The 22,963-nt window shown below is 42.3% G+C and overlaps 1 protein-coding gene across 3 annotated transcripts in view; it reads right to left on the bottom strand.

The window, feature by feature from the left end:
• The window catches only part of ccdc172 (coiled-coil domain containing 172), a 136,634-nt gene that overhangs the window by 80,375 nt on the left and 33,296 nt on the right, over window positions 1-22,963 (bottom strand). Inside the window, exon 7 of one of the 3 annotated variants that reach the window (XM_069539291.1) lies at window positions 11,529-11,877. The exons of the other annotated variants lie outside the window; for them this stretch is intronic. Within the exon in view, the coding sequence (XP_069395392.1) occupies window positions 11,865-11,877 (13 nt within the window). The 3' untranslated portion in view covers window positions 11,529-11,864. Of the gene's footprint in view, window positions 1-11,528; window positions 11,878-22,963 lie in introns of those variants that run through there. 3 annotated transcript variants of the gene reach the window in all.

The following is a 22,963-nucleotide window of genomic DNA, read 5'->3' as shown; positions in this document are numbered from 1 at the left end:
GAATGAGTCAGTGCCTGTGAGATGGCCTATCTTTAAAGCGTTTGCCACGGAGAGACCTTTCTGCATGCAATTAGCATGTTGATGGCAGCGCACCACGCTCGGCACCGTTGCCGTGCGCGCACAGACGGAATGACAGAGTGAGCGAGAGTCTCGGCCCTGCATTATTCAACAGGATGATGGCGGATGCTGGCAGGGGAGCCGGAGTTAGCCTGGCACTGTCTGGCTGATGGGAAGCTCGACACATCATTTCAGCTCCGGTGTGGCATGAGAGGTACAACACGGAGAAGTGAGTAACACACCTTGATCAACGTTGCTGTGGCAGTTGTCAGGAGTCGATCCTCAATGATGCATTGACATGATGCGTCGCTGTGGATGCAGGAGTAACGCAGATAATGAGAATAAGTAAACAGGCATCGGTCAGCTGATTTACTTTGAGCACTCCGAGGTGAACAACCACTACAAAAACATTAAAGCTCCATTAAACTCACCTAAAGGGTCACGACACCAAGATGTCCGATTATTCTCTCTCACTCTGGATTGTGATTTAACACAAACAAAGAAGAGCCTGCACACTCATGCAGAACCTGACGAAGCTCCCACTCTTTGTTTAGTTAAACTTTCTGTCACACAAGTGTGCAGGCTTGTCTTTGTTTTCGTAAGCTCTCAGTCACCGTGCTAATGATTCAGCATGTCAGTGCAGTCGTTAGAGTCACGAAAGATGCTCAAAGCTTAAATCTCCCACTGTGGCTAAGTACAGACGGAGCTGCCACCATCTCTGCAGGATCTTGTTTTAATCCTACAAACCTTAATTTATATGTTGGCAAAAAAAATCCCTGTGTGTAAAACCTGGGCAAAGAATCTAAATCTACATGTTCCCACATCCCACTGAGAAAAACACTTAACCTGAGTCTTCACAACATGTTTCAGGTTCAAACCACTGCACAAGCACGACTTGGGTTTTATTTGGTTTTTGCAGAGACAGAAATAATTTTCATGAACTCATGTTTGGATGAAACGTGTGATGGACTTGGCTCGTGGTCCGACGCGGTGTGTGTGCAGATGTGTGTGTCAGGAGGTCCTCGCGGGTCACGTAAACCTTTTGAATTATTCAGCACGGACTTTGAAACAAACTGTGCAGGACGCAGCCGTCGCCAAGTTGGCAACAACGAGAGAGAGAGGGAGAGAGAGAGAGAGAGAGAGAGAGAGGCATCTGGTAAGAGAGTATTGAAATAAACTAAAGGGAGAACCAAATAATGCAGAGTCAAGGCTATTACTGAATTTGATTATCTCCCAGTCGGGCCAGTAGAAGAGATGCTTTGTCACTGAATTTCCATCAAACATCCGAACTGACGCACACAGAACAGGAAGCGAGGGCAGAGAAAATGTAAATGTGTGTGTGTGTGTGTGTGTGCAGAGGTGGTGTTTGTGGGTCTGATGTAGATGAAGAGGTTGTTTCACAGCCTCCCTCTCCACTTTCATATGAGCATCAATATAACGACGGATCAAGACTTTCTCCATCCAGTGTCTTTAATCAACAGGGGAAGAAAAGACGGGTTGTTTCACTACATGATGGTAATCAATGGACGCCGGGACTTTAATGAGCTGCAGGCAGACAGAGTGCGACACACACACACAAACACACACACACACACACAAACACACACACACACAGACACACACAGGGTTTCAAGCTGCAACAAGCCTCATTTACATGTAAATCAGAGCTTTTTGGAGCTTAGATGAGATGCAGGACAGGAATAAGCTCCTCTCTCACATCACCTTGGTCTGAATAATCACACATCATTTTTTTTTTTTTCCATGAGTCAAAGATTGCAAAAAATTATGTTAAGCTGGCAAATGGAAGTATGGCAGAGAGATAGAGAGAAAGAAAGAGCGAGCGAGAGAGAGAGAGAGGACACGCCAGCTAAACTCTGCGTACTTGTATGTGCAGATCCATGCAGCTGTGGCCAATCTCACATTCTGTTTACATTGTTCAAAACATAACGAGGTAAAGAGGCACAAATGATGTTGGCGTTCACAAATTCATGCGCATTAACATCACTATGTCGCTACTTTGATCAAATTATGGGTTGTGTAAAAAGCCGTATCATGGCATCACAACTTGAAATACTATCCAAATCCCAGCTTGGCTTACATGCGGTGGCCCGTCTCAATGGAGTCCTTTGTGTCTGTGCTCATGAAAAGACCGAAACATCATAGACTGCATGTGTGCATAAAAACACCAACGGACTCACACTCGTGCACTCGATGGATAACATCTTTAAATTTGTGTGAGACCTTCTCACAAACATGAATTAACTCGTGTCAATCAGCTGGACGACTCAGAGAAAAGGACATGTAGCTTCGGTGTCAATGGACCACGAATGAAACTGACGCGTAATAAATCTACATGCGTGTTGGTGAAGGTTCTTCATCCACATACATTAAGTTCAGTTCCTCTGCTTTAGTCTGTTTGTTGTTTACTCATTAATGAACCAGTGAGGCGCAGTGACAACAAGTCTAATGAGTTATTTCACTTCAACAGCAATATGTTTAATCACCATCATGGTTTTAAATGTTTTCTTTTTATATATTTCCTGTACTGATGCACATTTATTCAAAATAACCTTTAACCTAAAGAACTGTGATTCAGATCGTGCATGAAAACTCCGCTCAGCGATTACACTGATCTTCAACTGATGGATTTTCAGTGTAGAGCGGGTTTTATGTAAAAATATCATATGAACACAGATAATTAAAACGATCATTGAGTTGTGTCAGAAAATTATGTGGATTTTTCTCTATAACCAGCAAAATAAATGAAACTTGTTTCTTTTCAAAGCCTTGGGAACAAATTGCTTCACAGACTCTAACAAATGGCAGAATATACCTACGTATAAATACAAAAAGAGGGTCCTTGACTGAATAAATTAAATCAAGAGCAAGAGCTTTAATAGAAAGCCTCGGGAGAAGCAGGACGTTGAACCTGCAGATACAAAAACACGTTTGTACAAGAGGAGAGGAAAGAGAGAGCTTGTTTTCAGCGTGGTAAACATTTGCTGAGGACAAAACGGGGACGGAAACGTTGATTTTCCAGAATGTTTGTGTGGAAACTCCGATGTGGAGCCATGGCCAGATTACACTCAGTGACGTGGATTTAAAAAAGCACTAGTTGAAATATTCTGTGTGTGAGTATTTGAAGCAAAAAGCATCGGAGAAGATGTTTCAGTGTCAATCCTCATAATACACACTGAGCCTTAGAAGCCAGCGGACGGATGGGAAGTGGAGAGAAAGAGTTTGCCCAGCAGCCTGATGACCTGAGGGACGGAAGACGACGAGAGAGCGATGGAGGGATCAGAGGTGGAGCGTGAAGGAACAGGCGTGGAACAGATTGTCAGGTAAACCCTCTTATTTACAAAAATGCCCTTTAGAGGCAATGCTGCTTTGCCGTGCAGCAGATTTCCTGAAGGTATCCATCCTCTCCTGAAGCGTCTGGGATCAAGACTGTGCAGCAACATGGATGTTTGTCAGACGCCAACATGGCTGCTGAAGATTGTTCTGAGGATGTTACAGCACGAGGGCTGCGGGTTACACAGATCATCAAACGCCAAGACGTGAGACACGGAGCAGGATGTTCAGAAGAAGCAGGAGCTCGGCGGAGTAAGTATCCTGCTCATCCCCTGGTGTCCGGCTGCAGTAAAACCTGCCTCCTCCATGTTTACAGACGGGACCTTGACCAAACTAAAGTTCTTATCGCAGAAATGTTACTTTGTTTTTTGATGATATAAAAAAACACAACGATTGACCAGGACAACAACACCCGGCTTCACGTCATGACCACAAGGTGGCGATACCTGCGTCGAGGAGGTTTTGGCCTCATTTCTGTACGACAGGAAGTGGAGATGCACTAGCGCAACACAGAGAATGTGATTTTAGCCATCTCTGATTTCTGTTCCCTCAGTATTTTTCTCAATGATCTAAATAAAGCAAAATACTTTCAGTTTACAACAGTCAAAGATGGAGTGGGAGGAGTTTTTCACAATGCGGATCAGAACAAACAAAGAAAATCCAGCCAGAAACCGAAGGAATGAACAGAGGACGGAGAACGTGGGCATGATTTCTGCTGTCTTGTTAAGTGTCTTAATGAATGAACCGACAGCTTGTTCTTGAAAGCCTCGTAGCATTTGCATCTTCCTCCAGCCCTGTCATCATTAAATGTGCAGTTTAATAGAACGCAACACCACAGTGGAGTTCTGTTTGTCATTTATTCTGCGTTTATAAGCCCTTCAACCACTTCCCTCACACAGATGGCACAGCAAATGCGATCAGGGATATCAACACAATTGTCTCCAGCGCTCTGCAGCCATTCGTAACCCATATCAGCAATTTTCTTGGCAAACAGAAAATACTCAACCAAACCAGAGGCTTATTGCATCCTCTTAAAATTCAATAGCCGGTATGAAATTGAATACTCCTGCGAGTCAGATGAACGCTTCATTGTGGCGCCGACGAGCACATCCACTCGCTTGTGTGCCCGGTGACTTGAATTACCACTTGTGGAGTAAGAAAATCTATCATTAGCGCATTAGTGTGAGTGGAAATCAAACATTTATGTCACCTGGAAGGGGCTGCGTAGGTGAACGCGGCGCACGTTTGGATTACAGCAATTAAAAATGAAGGGGGTAATTATTCATCTCATATCTTTTGTTCTGTGCCACCTGCACGCTCTCTGGGCCATTGTGCGGCACGTGGAAACGTTCCCCCCGCGGCTTTCATCACGCTTATTTCCCAACAACCACGCGGCGGCATTTACTAAACAGACGCACAGAAGTATAGATCAGGCTGCTAATTTGAATATAAATGAAGTGTCAGATTATTGAGTGACTGTGCAGCAGCGTGCCGTCAGAATAGAGGGGGGTGAACATGTGAGGCTGTGAACACGTCGTCGCACACGTACAAACACATGTTGTCTTGACTTCGTGGCTCTTGTGCTGTGTGCTCGTGCTCCATAGGTCAACAGAGAGGCTGTGCACTTTCATTTTTACAAGACTTTAAATTCCCTTTGACGAATAAAGAAAATATTACAGAGAAATGGGTGAAGTCTGAGGATGAATGCGGATGAATAATGCAGATCTTTCACTTGCATATATCCATGCTGTTGCTATAATAATGATGTATATGATATAATATTTTACACCTCTGAGTTATGATTAAATCCACCTCATGTGTCAAGACATTGGAAAATCACAGTTTCAAACTCAAGGTGATTTCTTGAAAAACTGCTTCTTGGATTCAACACAAAAATATCTTTAAATTTCTCTTTCATAAAAAAGAATCCGCACGTTGTAGAAGCTGGAACAAGCGTTAATTCCCTAATTTCCCTTTGGGGATGAATAAAGTTATCTATATATCCATCTATCTAATGAAGCATATTTTCTTCCAAACAATTACTGACTAAATTATTGCCAATTAAGTCTCTTTCTTTCTCATCTAATTTTAGTAATCTAATCAGTTATTTTTTTTGTTTGCAGGATTTACAGTCAAAACTACTGAACAGATTCTCAGGGAAAAGCTCATTAAAAGCTCAAAAATCAAAGGTGTGGATGCAGGAATATGTTTTAATTTCCTTCCTAAGATAGTTAACATGTTTACAGTTTTGCCAGAGAATAATTTATGGATCTTGATTTTAAAAAACATCTTATTTCAAGAGCTGACCTCTATAAGTGGATGAAATAATTAATTGAAGGGACTTGCATGCTTTACTGAGTTCTATCAGCAGAAGTTTTGTTCGGAGGAAAAGTCAATAAAAGCTGTTATACAAGGTATTTTATTTTATTTTTATGTCTCTCAAAGTAAAGAACTGAAGTCAGCAGTGGAATCTGGGAGTTAGGAACATACAACATCCTCCACCACCTCCTCTGACTCTACTTTGTTTATACACACACACTCAAGGTCATCATCCACTCTTCACCTCTTCCAGCTTTATCTGTCATTTACCACTCCACCCACATCCTGCACCAAGAAAATCAAAAATCCAGCAACTTCTTGACCTATTGTTTCTTTAAGTCTTCACATTTACATTTTCTTTGTTTGTATATTCACGTTCATCATCATCTCAGGGACTATCGGTCTTTGTGAACACGCACAGAGACTGAGACTCTGGATAAATGAGACGACCCTGGGTTGTGTTGATTATACTGAGTGTGTGCAGGTGTGTGAGCGTGATGTGCAGCAGGAGGTGGCTTTTGATTGGTCCTTTTGAAGCGATTGCTGCCTCTGGATTGGACAAACTGGAGAAGGGGCTCTATTTAAACCTCCACACTTTCAGAAGACGCTGCTGCATTTTGTTGTGTGTGTTGTGATGAGAAGTTTGGTGTTTGTTTGTTTGTTGATGATTGTGTTTTCCTCTGTTCAGCAGTTTATGTTTAAATCATTTGTTCTGTGTTTAGTTTTTAGTTTGGGAAGTTTAGAGCTGTAGGTTGTTGTTGGACGCTGCTTATGTCTGAGCTTTTATAATGATGTGAAACTTTAAACCTGCATCGTCACTGTGCAGTCGGTCATTGTGGGGCGAGGGAGGAATGGCAGCATGTTGTGTTTCCTCTGGACCAATACTACCAGTCTCCGTATAACAAGGAATAAAACTGTCATTCAAAAATCTGAGCTGTTATCTGAACCTCCTGATGTGAGATCATGAGTCACTGCACACAGTTCAGTAGCAAACCAAAACATTATGTAACACGAGGATGGAACCTCCATGCAGCTTTACCAGAATAACCATCAGCAGACGGACAAAAAACTTCCCATTTCAAATAACACTGCACACAATGTTCCAAACTACTGCAGTACTGCAGTACCTATTCTTAATCTGCCTGTTTCTGTGGTGATGCTGGCTGCAGCTTCCTGCGGTAATTTACAAAGAGCTGCTCGCCTGTTTCATTCAAAGTGACTCTTGACTCTCAAGCTGGAGAATCTGTGGTTGTCTGGATTGTGCTGATGGCGTCACTGGCGTTAATGATAACACTGCACATGTTCTGTGAATGAATGAGCCTGGCTGCAAGAATCCAAAATGGTGCCAATGTGACTGCCTAGGTGAATATCCTAAGATCAACTGGGAAACATGGTTTTTGTTCATGATCTCATTGCACATTTGACGCTTCACCACCGGTTTGCAGCATCAGGAAAGTTTCACCCGAGCCACTTTTTTCCATCAGGGAACAAACCGGAGAATGATTTAAGTTCCTCTCCATCATAGATCACTGTCCTGTGAAATTGCCAAAAATTATTAGGCGCAGCAGAGATATTTCTTTTGGACTCTGTTGCAGAAAATCATAAAAATAACCATTTCAGAAGCTGAAAGAGAAAATATTAACATGTCAATACTTATCATTCTCCAGGAAATCAAAGTTTACGTGACATTTGCAGCCTAAAGAAGAACGTTTTGATTTTACGTTTGTCTAATGAAAGTGGACTTTCTTCACTGGATCCATGATTGAAGTCACATCGTGGAGAAGGACGGACTCTTTTCTGTGCTGCTGACGATTTGTGATGCAATTTTCTCAGCTTCTTCACGTCCTCCTGTCTGTTTCTAATAGAAATCCATACCTGTACTCATGCAGCTGAACAGCATGAAATGACTCTAGGACACGTGCACCAGTATCATCTTAAAGCAGTTAACAAGATAATCGACAAAATCTTTCACATCCTGTCGTCCTGCTGTGAAATGTGATTCTATAGAGGAGCATCGGTGCATTTCCAGCACCTGATAACATTACGTTGTCTGCATCACACACAGACATGTTCCACTCGCCCGGGGCACAGGGGCAGTGAGTTACTGTCTCGCTGCCTGAGCCTCACACACTGATACACAGCAGAATTCTCTTCAGTCCATATTGACTTTGTCTATACAGCTGTCTTGAACTCATTTCATGCTTCACATGGCTCTTTTCTTTTCTCCTGCTCGTGGGTACAGAGGAAGAACAGTAGGGAAACTGAACGTCTGCTGCTGCTGAACCACGGATGTTCCTGTGCTGTGTTAGGGGATCAGATCTGTTGTGTCTTTACTAACCGAACAAATGATTAAGTGTGTACTTAATAAAATAAAACTCTTCACAATGTCAATGTCACCTTGCGTTAAACGAGCAGGATAGAAAATAAATGTGAGAGGTCTATGAAAGTAAATCTACAGCAAACACACAAGTTCGGTTATAAAATCAGAACTATGGGAAACTGAACTCATGACTCTCACATGGTTCATTTGCATTCCAGATTCGAAGCTGATGCATCATCTGTTTTCAAAGTTATTCTATTTGTTTTAAAATGTATTTCAGTATATCTTTTTAAGAATGTCCCCTTCAGCTGGTTACCAGAAAATCAGGCTGCTTAAGGTTTAACACAGACCATTAGTGATGAGATATCCCTCATGGCACCAAACCAAAAGCTGGTCACAAGCCTCATTTAACTGAACGAGCTAAACTTGAATCGACTGTGAACCCATTAAAAATGTTTTTCAAATGCAGTTCCAGGTTGGTGAGGTGAATGTATGGTTGTGATGGTGTTTGAGCTTCTTGCATGAGATCATATCACAGTTTAAAATGTACGAAGACAAATATCACAAAGCCGAATCGGAGCTCGTCGGATACTACTCGTCTCTGACTCAAGCTCTTATTTTCTGAAATTGCTGCTGTGTCAAAGGTATCTTTAGTCCAGTTAGCCTCGTGTGCTAACTCCCAGCTATCAGCAGCAGCCCCTGCTCGGCCTGTCTGACTGTGCACAGCTGCAGGGGTGAGAGGTGGGGGTGTCGAGGCTGCACAGCGATGGGACTCTCGGTGAGGGGGATGTGTGGCCCCGCGGACACGCACTACATGAAATCTTTATACCTCTGGCAGCCCGGAGTGATGGTTAGACAGGGGTGGAGTGAGGGGGCAGCGCAGGGAAATGGACGGCTGGAAGGTGTGAGGAGGAGGGGGGGGGATAGACGGAGATGGAGAGAGGCCGAGGTCAACAGCCTTCAAGGCAACAAAGATGGATGGATGCGGTTGCTTCAGCATCGCATGTGTAAACAGAGAGAGGAGCTCAGACTGTGAAAAACAGCAGCAAATAGGAAGAGAAGTCGCATCTGAGCTGGTTCCACCATCAAAATAAGACAAGAACTGATTCAGTCTGTAGAATGAGTCACAGCAAAGCAAAAACTAAATACTTTCATTTTGGTGAAATGTAAAATACACTGAAGAGAAACGTCTTCATCCAACTGCAACTTTTTCATATGTGCGTTTCTTGAATCTTTCACTTCTTGCTGGGTTCTTGTGCTTAAACAAAAATAAGCTTTTACAATAAGCAACAAGTTACACCAGCACGTTATTATGTGATGTTTCCTTTGGAAGTCTGAATCAATGCTGCAGCTGCTTCCTCTTTTCTTCTTGTGTTCAATGCTCTGTCAACTTCCTGTGATTGAGCCAAAAGTCTGAACTATCCAAAAAAGTGTTTCCTGCTGGAAACTGATCTGGACTCAGACCAAACACACACCCTTATGTTTTTTTTATTCTTAATTGTTGTCTGATTTCATGTCGATGCACAAAGTTGATGCTTGTTTTTCTTGGGCAATAAAAACTTATATTCTATCATCAATCAATAGTTGAGTTGTGCAAAATAAGATTATTTCAAGATGCCGTTCAGACTTTGTAATTTACTGCTTTCACGGCTGCAGAAAACTGGAGAAAAATGTTTGTTTAACCTGCATTTTAAAAGTGCATGATTATACACAGAGCTCCTGAGAAGATGCACCCAAAGAAAACACTGAGGCTTTTGTTAACATACACAGTATTAAACAATTTGCTCACAGTCGCTGAGGGATACTGAGGAGGCCGGCTTATTGACACATCTACAGAAACGTTCACAGACGGTAACATTCAGTGCATTTTAACTGATCCGCTGAGCAGAGCTCGACAGAATACTGAAATATTGAACTCAAGGAGAAGTAAGGTTACTTTTGTCAGCAGCGAGCTTTGTACTGCCAACATCAAACCTTTATCCTCCATAGCCAGGGGGCAGACTTTGAAAACAATATTAAGCTCTGAGGGCCATTCACATATTTCCCTTCGGTTACAGCTGATACTCCACTGGAAGATCTGGACAGTTTAGATCAGTGGGGGGGGGGGGGGACTGACCTGAGCCGCAAAATCTATTGTCTCATGGCAGAGATTTTTTTGGTAATAAAAGAAAAAAGCCATAAAAGGGACTACAAGTTCTACAGGGTGGTCCCCTTCTTTCATTGTGGAGGTAACACACGATTCCTTTTTTCTGACGTAAAGGACAAGTTGGTTTGGAGGGACAAATTGTCCCAGTGTAATCAGGCAGGAAAGGACAAGCACAATAAAACACAGAATACAAATCGAGAGAGAATCTCAGATTAAAACAGAAGTACATGGTAAAAAAAATTCCACAAAGAAATCAATGTGCAAAAGTGCAGAAGCATTACAGCTGTGATTAGTATCCTCATCACTACCATCTGACATCAGATACAGGATTTCATGCCATCGCATTGGAGAGGTCACATGTTTGATAATCTGGTTTTGGTCTATGAATTAGTCTCAACCAAAATAGTCTCGTCTGAATAAGCATAATAAATTAAATAAACCAGCTGCTGGTGTGATCAGTTTCAACGGATCAAGTAAAAAAAAAAAAGGAATATGTGTAAATGCTGTTATTTCCACTTTGGGAACAGAAGGAGTCGGAGGAGGCTCTAAATACCAGTGTTGGGAATGTGCAGCCACTTTGTTATTTATGGAAGGAAAAGTCTCAAAAACATCCTCGTTCTGCACAACTCAGCCAAAGTGAACAACTCCCTGTGTGTTTGATGAGCACAGTACATGATGGAGCGATAAAAGACACGACTGAGGGGTTTGTGAAATTACACACATTTACGACTGGTGCCAACAGACCTCCTCAGTTCAGTGAGCTGCAGCAACATCCTCCCAGCTGACTGAGTCCAGAGCTGGAGAGATCAGCGCTGGAGTTCAGAGGTTAATCAGCTACTGGAGCTGATTTTGGAGGCACTTGGTGAATTTCCAGAACCAACGTGAAGCTGAAGCTCTGCCACAGCCGATTTCAGACCGTATGATTTCGCAACCGTGGGTTTTAAAGTTGATCATTCAATTTGTTCTTCTCCGATCCACACCCACCAAGTTCCAATGCAATTTTTGCAAATCACCATTGAAAGCACTACCTCCTTGGGGGGTAGAAACTATGCCATAAGTACGTCTCTGTTCTGTGTTTAGAATATATGTATACTGTTTATGTGACGATACAAAAAATGAAACTGTAAGAATCAGGATAAATCTGTATTAAGTGTTTTGGAATGAAGGTCTTTCATCAAGTAACCTCACCTGTTTCTCTAAACCCACAACAAAGCTGAGGAAGAGACAGGTTGATGCCGACCTTCTCACCCTTCCCTCTCCACTTCATATTTCACGGTAAATTTCATTCACTCAACTATTTCCAAAAGGAACGGAGAGAAAACACAGTAAATATAATTTGGCCTCTCTCCAGTGAAGGAAAGCCAGACGACAACATCACTCTAAAGGCTAAAAGCTCTTTTCTTTGAGGAAAAGCTCAAGAGGTGAGAAAAGTAAAAGCTTTGACAGAAGCAAAGGAAAGATTATCAAAGCTTGCATGGATCCACTCCCCCAGATCCATCCATCCATTTCAGGCTGCTTACCCAGGTCTCAGTCTCAGCTGCAGCAGAGTATGGACTCAAGTGTAAATCTCCTTTTCCCCAGCCAACCTCCTCCTGCTCCTCTCATGTAGAAACAATCCCTCAGGTCAGTTCAAATATGTTTGGAAGTCTTGAGTTGGTCCAACGTCGTTCCCTATGGGATCCTCCTGTGTTAATGGAGTAGACTGTAAATAAAGACGGACGACTCTTCTCCTCTTCCTCCCACTGTGCAGAAATTAAGCAAAAATATCCTGCATACGAACTCCGCCATCTTGTGTCAATGACGTCACAGGAAACCAGAGTCTGTGCAGTAGTGAGTCATCATATAGTACTTACAGCTGAGGGCTATTCACATATACCCCAATATAAATAAAAAGTACTACCTATACTATACTAAAATCTTTAATCCATTAACATGGAGGAGGCTGGGTTTATGATCTATACTGTGACCAGCCACCAGGGGGTCATCGGAAGACTTTGGCTTCACTTTTTGGGAGATGTCGTCCATGGATAACGGATAGACAGCCTTGCTAATTGCTCCCAGTGGCCAACTGTGGTACAGCGACAAGAATATTCTTTGTGTTCCTCTTCCACATGTATAACGTCCTTTCTGAAGATATTTTTTTATTTGTCAAACACAACACATTACTTAAAATTAATTGTAGGTCAATCACACTATGTAGTCAGTTTAAATAAATGTCACGCTTCGGAGATTCAACGACTCTGGTACAAACCGACTGTGTGAGGACGGTGAATGGACGGCAGTTATATTCCACTTTTCAAGTCTAATTGGCCACTCAAAGCTCTTCACACTCACTGATGGCACAAACATCAGGTGAAATTTAACGTTCCTGAGCCACAGGTGAGGGGACATGCAGAGATTTACTCCAACACAGATTATCCCTCTTTTTGTGTCTTCGGGTTACAGGAAGTCGTAGCTGCGTACATCATCCTCTCTTGGCACAAGCAGAACCAGAAGCATCACATTTTTCACCTCAACAAAGACAGATTTGTGGGTGTGTTGAGAGTATTTCTGCAGACTGGTCGTATTGTTTGGTGATTTAGCTTCGCAGCACTGTCTCCACGCTGTTTACTCTTGAAACCGTCTTTTCATTGAGTCTAAGATCTCTGCTTCTGAGTTTCACCTGTTTTTTTGTTTTGTTTTTGTGGAGCCCGTAAGGTCTCGCACTTCAGAAGGTCCAGAGCAGCATGAAATGAAGTAATTACAGCAACATAATTGTGTTTATGCAGGAGTCAGAACAAAGACCTCTTGAAGAGACTGTATATTTTTCTCATAAGTGAAACCCTCGTTACGTGTGATCAAAGTATATCCAGTGGGGGCGGGGCGGGAGACAATGGGGTGACGCAAGCACCGCGTTTGGTTGCTTCAGGGACAATAGCAAAGGAAACGTAACCTATGGCCCCTGACCATGATATTTCACATTTGACGTATCAGTGAACGGGATGTGATTGTTTTTTTTTTGTTCAGACTCTGAAGACTCTCAGTCCGCAGGTCAGCGAGAAACAGAAATCATGTTGCCGTGCCGAGTTTCTCTCGTGCAGTGGTTGTTTACTTGCACTACACTCGAGGGGCCCTGTTTGACACAGTGCATTCCTTAATCCATTACCATGACAACACATGCTGAACTTAAACCTAATCTTTAACTTAATTCTTCTGAATTCTGCCCTGAAGCCTGAAACTCCAAGTCTCAACCCTGCAAACAGCTTTTTAAGGAGGTAAAGAAGCAGATAATGTTCTGTGTCTTCAGGGCAAGACCTCTCACTGGTCCCCACAGACACAGAACAAGTGTTTGTGTGTGTGTGCTGCAAGATATGTAACTGCACCCCCCCTCCAGCAACCATACAATATGTACAGATAATGAAAGAAGGAGAACACACACACACACAATGTCTGCAGGGCCTCAACTCTGCTGGAAGTTCTGATGAAGCAGAGTGGAGACTAAGATGGATGACAGGAACTGGAGTATTATTGTCTGTACACTCGACCTCCTGTCATTAAAGCTGAAAATACACAACTCTGCAGCTGAGCTTAAACTCCACTAGTGATGAGGAAGCATTTCTGTATTGAGGCCCTTTGTTGGACTCTATAGAACAGAGTCTTGTTTGCACATTGTTTTTTTTTTTTATCTGTGTCATGATAATGCACTAAACTCTTTCTAGGTTTACAAGGAGGAACGAGAGAGGATGATAGAAAACAAACCTGACATCTGTGCAGCCCAGTGTTAGAATCTGTTTCTTGATAACGAATCTCACAAGAAAGTCTGGAATGAATTGCAACCTACAGATCCGTCACAAAGTTGCCTCCAGAAATTAATTGTCTCATAACTTACATGTACAGACTCCGATGGACGCGTGTATGTGTGTGTGCTGTAAATAGCTCTGGTGTGGTGATTGTGTTCAGGGAGCCTGTTGATCTATAATGGCCGGTTGCATGTGTAGGTGTGTGTTCAGTGTACAGCAGTGAGCAGAAAGGCTGCTGCCTGTCTCATTAGAGCAACATTTACACTGTGTGTGTGTGTGTGTTTATTGGAGTTCTTGATAAAAGCACTGAATGCAGATCGGTTTGGAAATGGCGCCAATCCTAATAGAAACGCCAACGTTTTCAGGCGCCATTATTTACCTTGTATTTATTCCCATCTTCGGACGACTGCAGCTCGTTTCATCTGCTCAGTCGGAGTCCTGGCAGGAGGGAGGGATGAAAAGAGAGAAGCAGGGAAAAGGGCACATTGAGCCGACGATGGCTAGAGGAAAGAGAGAGGGATGCTGGAGATGTTAAACTAAGCTTCTCTTTGTTTCAGGCACCCGGTGGTTTGTTAATCTGGTGGCGATAAATATTATACAGCATTAGCTTTATACATCCCCCAAAATCAATTCCTCCTCTCCCTTCTTTTCTCCCTCACGTATTCAGCCTCGCAGGAAGAAACGTGCCAGATAAAATAAATGGCTGCCTCTACAATAAGTGGTCCTAATGCAGATGAATGGTGCAGGATCTGAGAGCACTGAAGCCTCTCAACCGTCTGCCACCTTCTTTCATTGAGCTCCGTAATAAACAGTGAGACAGACTGAAGACGAGGCTCCCACTGCCTGTCTTTTAATCTTCTTTTTCATTCGGAGCTCAGTCCCGTCTTCACTGGAGGAGAATTATCTCGCTCCTGGTAAAATGAGGTTTATACACAAATAACCACAACAAATAAGATGACAGATCAGTTAAAATGGTGCACGCCACATATTTTACTTGTCATGTGGATTGTTACGCAGCTCATCTCCGGTGGCTTTCTCAAGTCTGAGTTAATTACTTGACAAAAATCCTCAGGGGAAACCTGAATCACAAACTAGAGATGTGTGCATTCACCAGGCAGGGAACATATTTCACCACGCATTTCAGTGGTGGTTTGATCCTCAGTTCGGAGGATAAGCATGAGGAGCGGAAACTATGAGGTCTGTCTGCATGGACGGTAAAAACTGGACGGACAACTGAGCAAGCAAACCACGCTGCACACAGCTATACAATGCAGCAACAAAGCAAAACGCAGAAATGTTAGTTCATTATGAAACTCTGGTGGGGGGCCACCGCCCTCTAAATAACTTTAAACTTGTGAACAGACACTTCACAGATTTTACACATAAACAGAACATCTTTAAAAGCGTGTTCAGAAAATCACATTGACGTGTGACACACGCGAAGACACGCCCCATTCATTTCTCACCCCTCAGAGGTGTTTCAGGTGAAGTACCAGAGCCTGGAGTGCTTACATCCGTGAAGCTCAGCGGAGAAACACGACAGAAGTTCTGAAAAAGTTGCGTCACATTTGACTTCTGTGAAGATTACAGCTCAATACGTCTCTCAAATTCTTTTTCCAGTTGCTTCTTCGGGATCTGAGAGGTGGAAAACTTTTGCTTTTGATGATGCAAAGAAAAGGGGTCAAACGTATAAACGTGAGGTTTTCTGCAGCTTGATAAATCACAAAATAAAATCCCTCATTTCATCCCCCAGCCTGTTAAATAAACAGAGTACAAATTACCATATAAACATCCACATGCCAATAAAACATAACTGACAGTCGGGAGTTTTATAGCTAGAAAAAATAACATCCTGTTGTTTCCCTGGTAAACGATCTGTTTTCTACAGACACGTGAAGTGACGCTCCTGAGAGATGAAGCACATGAACATACGGTACAACACAGATTCACATCCCCGACGAGTCAACAAGCCTGAGCTCCTCTGCAACCTTCTTTGTGAGTTTGTTTGTTCCGTGCAACATTAATGATGATCATCGAGTTGTGTTTTGTTGCACATTGAAAACAATTAGAGCCTGATTTAAAAATGGTCTTTCACAGACATATTGGTATCAGCATTTGTTTGCAGGTATGAAAACTTTTATTTGAAGAATGATGACTCAATCCAAAGGAGACAGACATTTAACATCCAGTTACCTTGAATAAAACTGGGGATCCCTGAGTGTTGGACACTGTGAGTACAAAAAGTGGACAAAAAACAGGTATAGTTCTTAATTAATTGTTATATTATAAATTATATATCGGCGCCCTTATTTAGTTTACTCCTACTTCTTGAGTTGATATAAAATCCACATTGATTTGTCTCTAGAAGTAATTATGATCTAAGAACTGACTTTTCAAGAGAAAACAGCAAACAAACTTCAAACACTGAACTATGGCTGCAAATAAAAAAAAATACTCAAGGATTCAAGTTGTTTTCATATTAAAAACATCTAATGTCTCCTCCTCTGTCTTCTTTTCCTTTAACTGCTTTACTCCTTCTTCAGTTTTTCCATCTCATTATCCTCCACTCTCTCTGTCCTTCTTTTCCATTAAGCCTCTTCATTCCTTCCCCTCTTCCATCTTTATCACATGCACTCTTTTCCAGCATCTCGTCTCCTTGCACTTTCCTTCCTGTTACTCTTCACCCTCTTTTCTCTCAGCAGAATCTGCACGGTGACTAATTACCCTTGTCAACACAACTTTCCATTATTGACACATTAGGCCGTGGTGGATGCTGCTGCTGGCTACAATCCTCCATTTGCTGGGAAGGGTCATCTGTAAACATTAAGGTTAAATCCATGCAGGCGTTTTCTGCTGTGTTTTTGGGATCATTTGCTCAAGAAACGTGTTTGTGGAGCTGGAAGAAGAGAAAGGAACGAGAGAGGAGGGATGAACATGAGAGGGATCATGTGTAAAATAAAGGATTTGTCTCTGGGCCTCATGTAACCGAATCCGCTCTTTGTCACTGAATAAACTAATTTGCTGCAGGTTTCTTTGGATCAGTCGCTGCACCGAGGCCTTAACCCCAGCGACAGTCACAGAGCTCAACATCTGTTCTCCTGAAGCGTCCATCCCCAGTGATCCTTTAAAAACGCAGAAGGTCGTTTAGCAGCTCTCACCACAGATTTCCATGTGTTTACAGACACTTCTGACCATCTGCATCGACTGGTTCTCTATAAAAGCTGTTGTTGTTTTTTTTACCCCTGATCTGGAAAAAAAGGGGAAGCCAAAACTGTCACTAAAGAAATAATATATTAACTAACGAAATGCTGAATCGAAACATCTCAGCTTGGATTAGGAAATGGATTTTATTTAACGGGTCCTCTCTACGGAGGCAGCCATGTTTTTTACAGTAGCCCAGACTGGACAAGCTAAACACGTTTAAGGTTTTTAGGACAACTGAAGGTTTCTGCAGGTTCTCTCTCATGTTGGGAAGAGGAGGGTGCAACATGATACTTCACCACTAGAGGTCATTAAATTCTATACACTGAACCTTTAAGAAGATGTCAAACCTCAACAGGCCCAACTGTCCAACAGAGCCGAACACGATCCATGAACTACTACTGATTATTTTTGGTATTATGTTATGATTTAAAAAGATATGAATTCTAAACTACAACCTTATATTCTGTTGGGTCTTCCTGACATCTCAAATCTCAATAAATGAAACCTGATTCCCTGGGAAATCAGTGAAAACGTCAAAAAGCAGAATGTGATAAAACAATCTGCATCTGCCCCCAAATGAAATGAGTTCTTTCTCTTCCAATGTCCCGGAGGAGTGTAGATCTGTTCAACAGTCAGGGCCGATATGAGGATCGGTATCTTGCCCAAGACACTTCAGCATTGAGACTGGAGGAGCTGGGGATCGAACCACCGAAGCACCTGAATTTGTTTACTTTTTGTTTATGATCTTTAGGGACATTTTCATTTTTGTTTGTAAGCAAAATGATGCACAAAAAAAAAAACTGCAGAAGAAAGAGATGGGACATGTGTTGGTAAAGAATCCATTAGATTTTGGAACAGATCTAGGAACAACACTAATTTCCCAGAGAACAATATCTGCTCATTCTCTTCTATGTCATCAACTGTTTATATGATTTAAGATAAACTACATACGTGTGTGTGTGTGTGTGAGTGTGTGCAGTGTTGTATGACAAGCAACAAAAAGACCTGGAGAGATGAAACTAAAGAGAATGAGAGAGCAGGAGACATTTAACATTTAGAGAGGTGTAAATGATGAAATGACTGTCGGGTTTAAAATCTGTGAAGAGACATCCACAAGAAGCATTTATAATTTTGAGTATTTTTAAATGAGCTGCTTGTGAATTCTGTTTTCCAGCAGTGACTGGAGACACTGCAGATATCTGCTTTTTTCTCCACTGGTGGCAAACTGACTTCTTACCAGAGGCTGTCTGCACTCTGAGGAGAGTGTCCTCCTCCTCCTCCTCCTCCTCCTCCTCCTCTTCTGTGGCATATAGCAGATACTTTTGGGCAGAGTGCAGGAATATCCATCCACCAATTTTGTTTTCTATCACAGCGAATTTAAACTAAACTAAAGGCTCCGTCCCTCAGGTGCGACTGCAGGCTGCATCGAATACCAAACTGAAAATATCAGATAGTGTAAGTGTCTGCAGAGAGGGTGGGACAGGAAGATACCCAGCAGACCCTGTATCTCCACTCTCAATTAACATAGTCAGCAGCTGTGAAAGGGCAGAGCGGAGGCCGCCTGGAGATTTATCAGAATGTCACCGAACGCTGCATTAGCCTTGACACCGCACTCACACACGCAGGCGTATACACACACACACACACACATCTGTAGCCACGACGCCAGCGACCCTGGAGAAGCCAGGGTCAAACTGTTATGTCAGAAGCAGTCATCTCATTCAGACAGGTCGCGCACGAGCCTGCGTGCACGTGCATGAGTTTCTGTGCAGGACCGTAGTTTTTTTTTTTTTCAGAGTGTTTCCAACATGCATGCAGCCGGAATTAGTTTTTCTGTCTGATGTTTGGTTGACTGAAAGACAAACAGAGGTCTGCTCACTCTGACAGCAACCTTCAGCACATCAAAGTGACTGGTTTGTGCTCTGCAACCTTCTTAAATCATTAAACAGCCTCTTTAAACACACACACACCTCATCATCAGTGCTGTCAGCTGTCAGGGACGATGCATGTCAGACGCTGCAACATCTTCCTAAGATGCTTTTAAATGCTTTAAATTGAACCTTTCCATGTTTTACATCAATGCAATGACAGGATCTGCAAGTTTGACTGATTATATTTACTTGAACTAAAAGCTGAGCACTTTGAGCTGGACCTACAGCAGTGACACGTGCTGGACATCCCCCTCCTCCCTCGGTTTTCAGGCTTGGCTTCTGACGTACACTAACATTGAAAGCTTGTCCATGAAGTAAAGGGATCAGTATTCACTTCTGATAATTTCCTGAATTTGGATCAATAAAGTGCATCCATCTATCTAATGAACCTCGACAACCTTGAAGTGAGGCTCTGGAGGGATCAGTCGCCTGGATGCGGTGGATAGGGTTTCATTTTTTTAATGATTTGTATGTTTACACCAGATAGAAACGCTGCAATCCTGCACATATGTCATCAAATAAAAAATTTAAACCAAACTTATCAGAAACAATGTTGGGAGTAAGTGGGGTTTGTGACCTATATTGCATTCAGCCACTAGGGGGCGAACACAATGTTTTGGTTTCACTTTGAGGAGCCGTCATGTCGGCCATCTTTATTTCCAGTCTATGGTAAATGGATAAGAACGTTTTACTGATGTTAAAAGTGAAGAACACTAATGAATACACAGCTTCTCTTCACCTTGTGCCTCTGCACAGACGTAACAAATGATCCTGTGGTTTCTCACAGTCAGATGAAGCATTTAGAGGCTTTAAAATGTTAATATGATAAATGTACGCTCCACTTTGGGGGTTTTTTAACGCCTGTGTAGCTGCACAGATCTGAACTGTGAGGCTCTGGTCTGCATCTCGACTTAAACTCTTAACCACACAGAGTCAATGTGCCCTAACCAGCCGCTCGGCTGAGTATCGCTGCTCCGGCTACAGTGTCACTGCAACATTTTAAATGTGAGGAACTCCTGGCTCATTAAGTCTGTGCATTAGATTTAACCAATGTTTAACAAAGTATGGTGCAAAGTGAGCTTGACTAAGACGACAAAGCCCCAGAGACAGCAGCAGTGCACTCTGCTAAGTGCTCCGCGAGAAACCTGTTAGTATGCACTCAGCCCGTTCAGGCCACAGGGGGTTCGAGTCCCACTGACACATACTGACCAGCACAAGCTGCATTTAAAGACCAGCAGCGGCTGAAGGACAGAGGACAAACAGGCTGGTTTGAAAGAACAGTTTGTGGTCAGAGCTGAGCGAGGAAGAGTTTTCTGGAGAAGCTGAACCTGACGAGCGTTCGATATTTTTCACAAAGGTGATACTTTTAATGCCCATTATTTCTTTCTCAGTGTTTTTTTTATCAAAAGGTTTGTTGGATTGGGTGCAGCAGTGCGAGTCGCGTGTGCACGTAGACCTGAACTTGTGCAGAGTGCAGTCAGCAGGTGATTGTTAAACCAGGAGAATGGGAGGGTGGTGCTTTCTGTTGTCTTTGACCCGACAGTCTTATTTTGGAAATCTGCTTCCTTTTGAGAAGCGTTACGTCATCATTGTTTTTGGTTTGATCGTAAATGAATCTTGATTTATCTCATCAGTTTCAAGGGACGGCGTGTGTACACTTCCTCCCACTATCCAGAAATGCTATAATATCTCAGATGCTAACGCTGCAGTGTTACACATACGACATCATCATTCGGAGTGAGTCTGTGCAGAAGCGATCGGGGGAAGGAGGAGCCAACCAATCCCGACTGTTGGCTGCCAATCATGAAGTTTCAAACTGTTTTAATAGCATCAATAACAAATTCAAATCAGTTTCATCGGCAGAATTAACAAATAGATTTAGAGAGGAGCATGAACTCATGAAACTTTGACAAGGATATCTAGTTTTTCTTTTTAACACTACTTCCCAGAGAATAATTAATGGATTTTGATGAAAACTATGATCATATATATATATACACACATACATGTCTGTGCAATGTTTTGCAGCTTCATTGAATTCTGGGGGACTGCTGACTGTCATTCTGGGTTACTGCTGTTTTCTGTTCAGCACTTGTTTGTTTTCTGCCTTCCATTAACTGTGAATTGTAGGTTTTTGCTCTTATTCTAAACCTAAATAAAAGTCTGATCTAGTTTTAGAGGAGTGAAATCTGATTGGTTCTCCTGCAGGTTATTCTTCATCCACGTCTCAGAGAATTTAGTGGAATGGTTGGAAATTGAACAGGTGTTATTACACGGCGGTCGGTCCCATTTGTCTCCTGTTCATAAATGCGACCTGGAGTTTTCTCCCTCTCTGTATTTACGGCCTGTTCCACATGACGCAGCATTACTCACGGACACTGTCTAGACTCTGGAGCAGGTCCCGTCATCATAACATTTTATGATGATGCTCGATAACAAAACCTTTCACTGTTCTGCTCTGAATAAACGATCTTAAACATTTTCGGTCAATCTCTCGCTTATTGAAGCCGAGCGAGCTCAGATCTCAAGGGAAGTTAAAGAGTCTAAATAAGACTTGGTTATTTTCTTTGTGAATCTGTTTTGTGTAACAAAAACATTTTTTTTGTTGAGATATGCTTTGGGTGGGAGCAGAAACACAAACATCACTGAAAACTGAATCACAGCAGAAATTGAAATCTTTCTCCTGTGAGGCTGAAATAATCCAGAAATGTATTATTAAAGTGCTATAAAAGTTTTTTAGAGAGTGCACATCTGAGAATTCTGAGAAAAAATAAGTCGCTTACACTTTAAAAAGATTGCGAAATGACACGAGTCTCCAATCAAACTCATCAATTGTACTTTGAGGTATGAAATCCAACTCGATTAATAATTTAACTGAAATTACAATGGAAATTTAGTCCAGAGCAAAGACGGAGCAATTTCTGATGATAATGATGTTCAGTACCTTAGTGTCTCTTGATTCAACAGTGTCATCTCACAGTTTGAGAGCAAAACTTATTGATATACTCAAAAAGCTCCTGCTTGTGCTGCGCTTGCACTCAGATATTCCTGCAGGCTCCAGCTGCAGCTCTTCTCTTCACGCTGCTTCAGTTTGTGTGAAACAGCTTCTCTTGCATGAAGTATAGTGAAATTCTACAAACTATTGAATGTAAGATGTTGACAAATGAGTCTGCCCCGCCCTTGTTGTTGGTGCGTTAGCTTTATTTCGTGTGTTTTTAAAGTGACCGTCAGTTGCTTTAATTCTAAACTTTTGAATCATGATACTTTTATTATATAATGCAGGCATCACTAGTATTTGTGCTGCTGGAACAGCTGTATTTTTTTAATAGAAGTATCAAACTTTAATTGCAGAATGTGTGTGAAATTAAAATATTTACAGTAAAACCATCTCTTTGTAATTCAGGCAGACATTTGCTTCTCGACAGGATAAATTACAGGGTGATGGTGAGAATAATATATAATAATATTTCTGCTCGACAACGCGACATGAGCGAAGCAGCAGTCGCTGTCAGGGAAATGTCATGCTTATTATCTACTGAGCTGGAATCTGTGAAGCAAAGATTTTCTCAACATGATTCGTCCCAGAATGGAGGGGGACAGCGTGGTGTTATTTCATGCCGGGTGAGTCTCAGATTGTGCATTACGTCACTTCTATAGATCAGTTTAGCATGAACTCATCAATCTCGGAGTGTACATGCTGTCAACAGTGTCAATTCACCAACAGCAGCGTGGGCACTTGGTGAATTTGTCATCGTGTGATCCCACACATCCGAGCTGTTCTCTCCCCCACAGTCATGTGGGAGGTTCGGGGGCAGAACGACACCTTCAGGCTCCATTATGTTTCCCTGTACTAACT

Source organism: Paralichthys olivaceus, chromosome 14, assembly GCF_024713975.1.
Source record: "Paralichthys olivaceus isolate ysfri-2021 chromosome 14, ASM2471397v2, whole genome shotgun sequence".
In the NCBI taxonomy this organism is placed as follows: domain Eukaryota; kingdom Metazoa; phylum Chordata; class Actinopteri; order Pleuronectiformes; family Paralichthyidae; genus Paralichthys; species Paralichthys olivaceus.
Note: the sequence above shows the minus strand (reverse complement) of the source record. Positions and strands in the feature narration are given on the sequence as shown.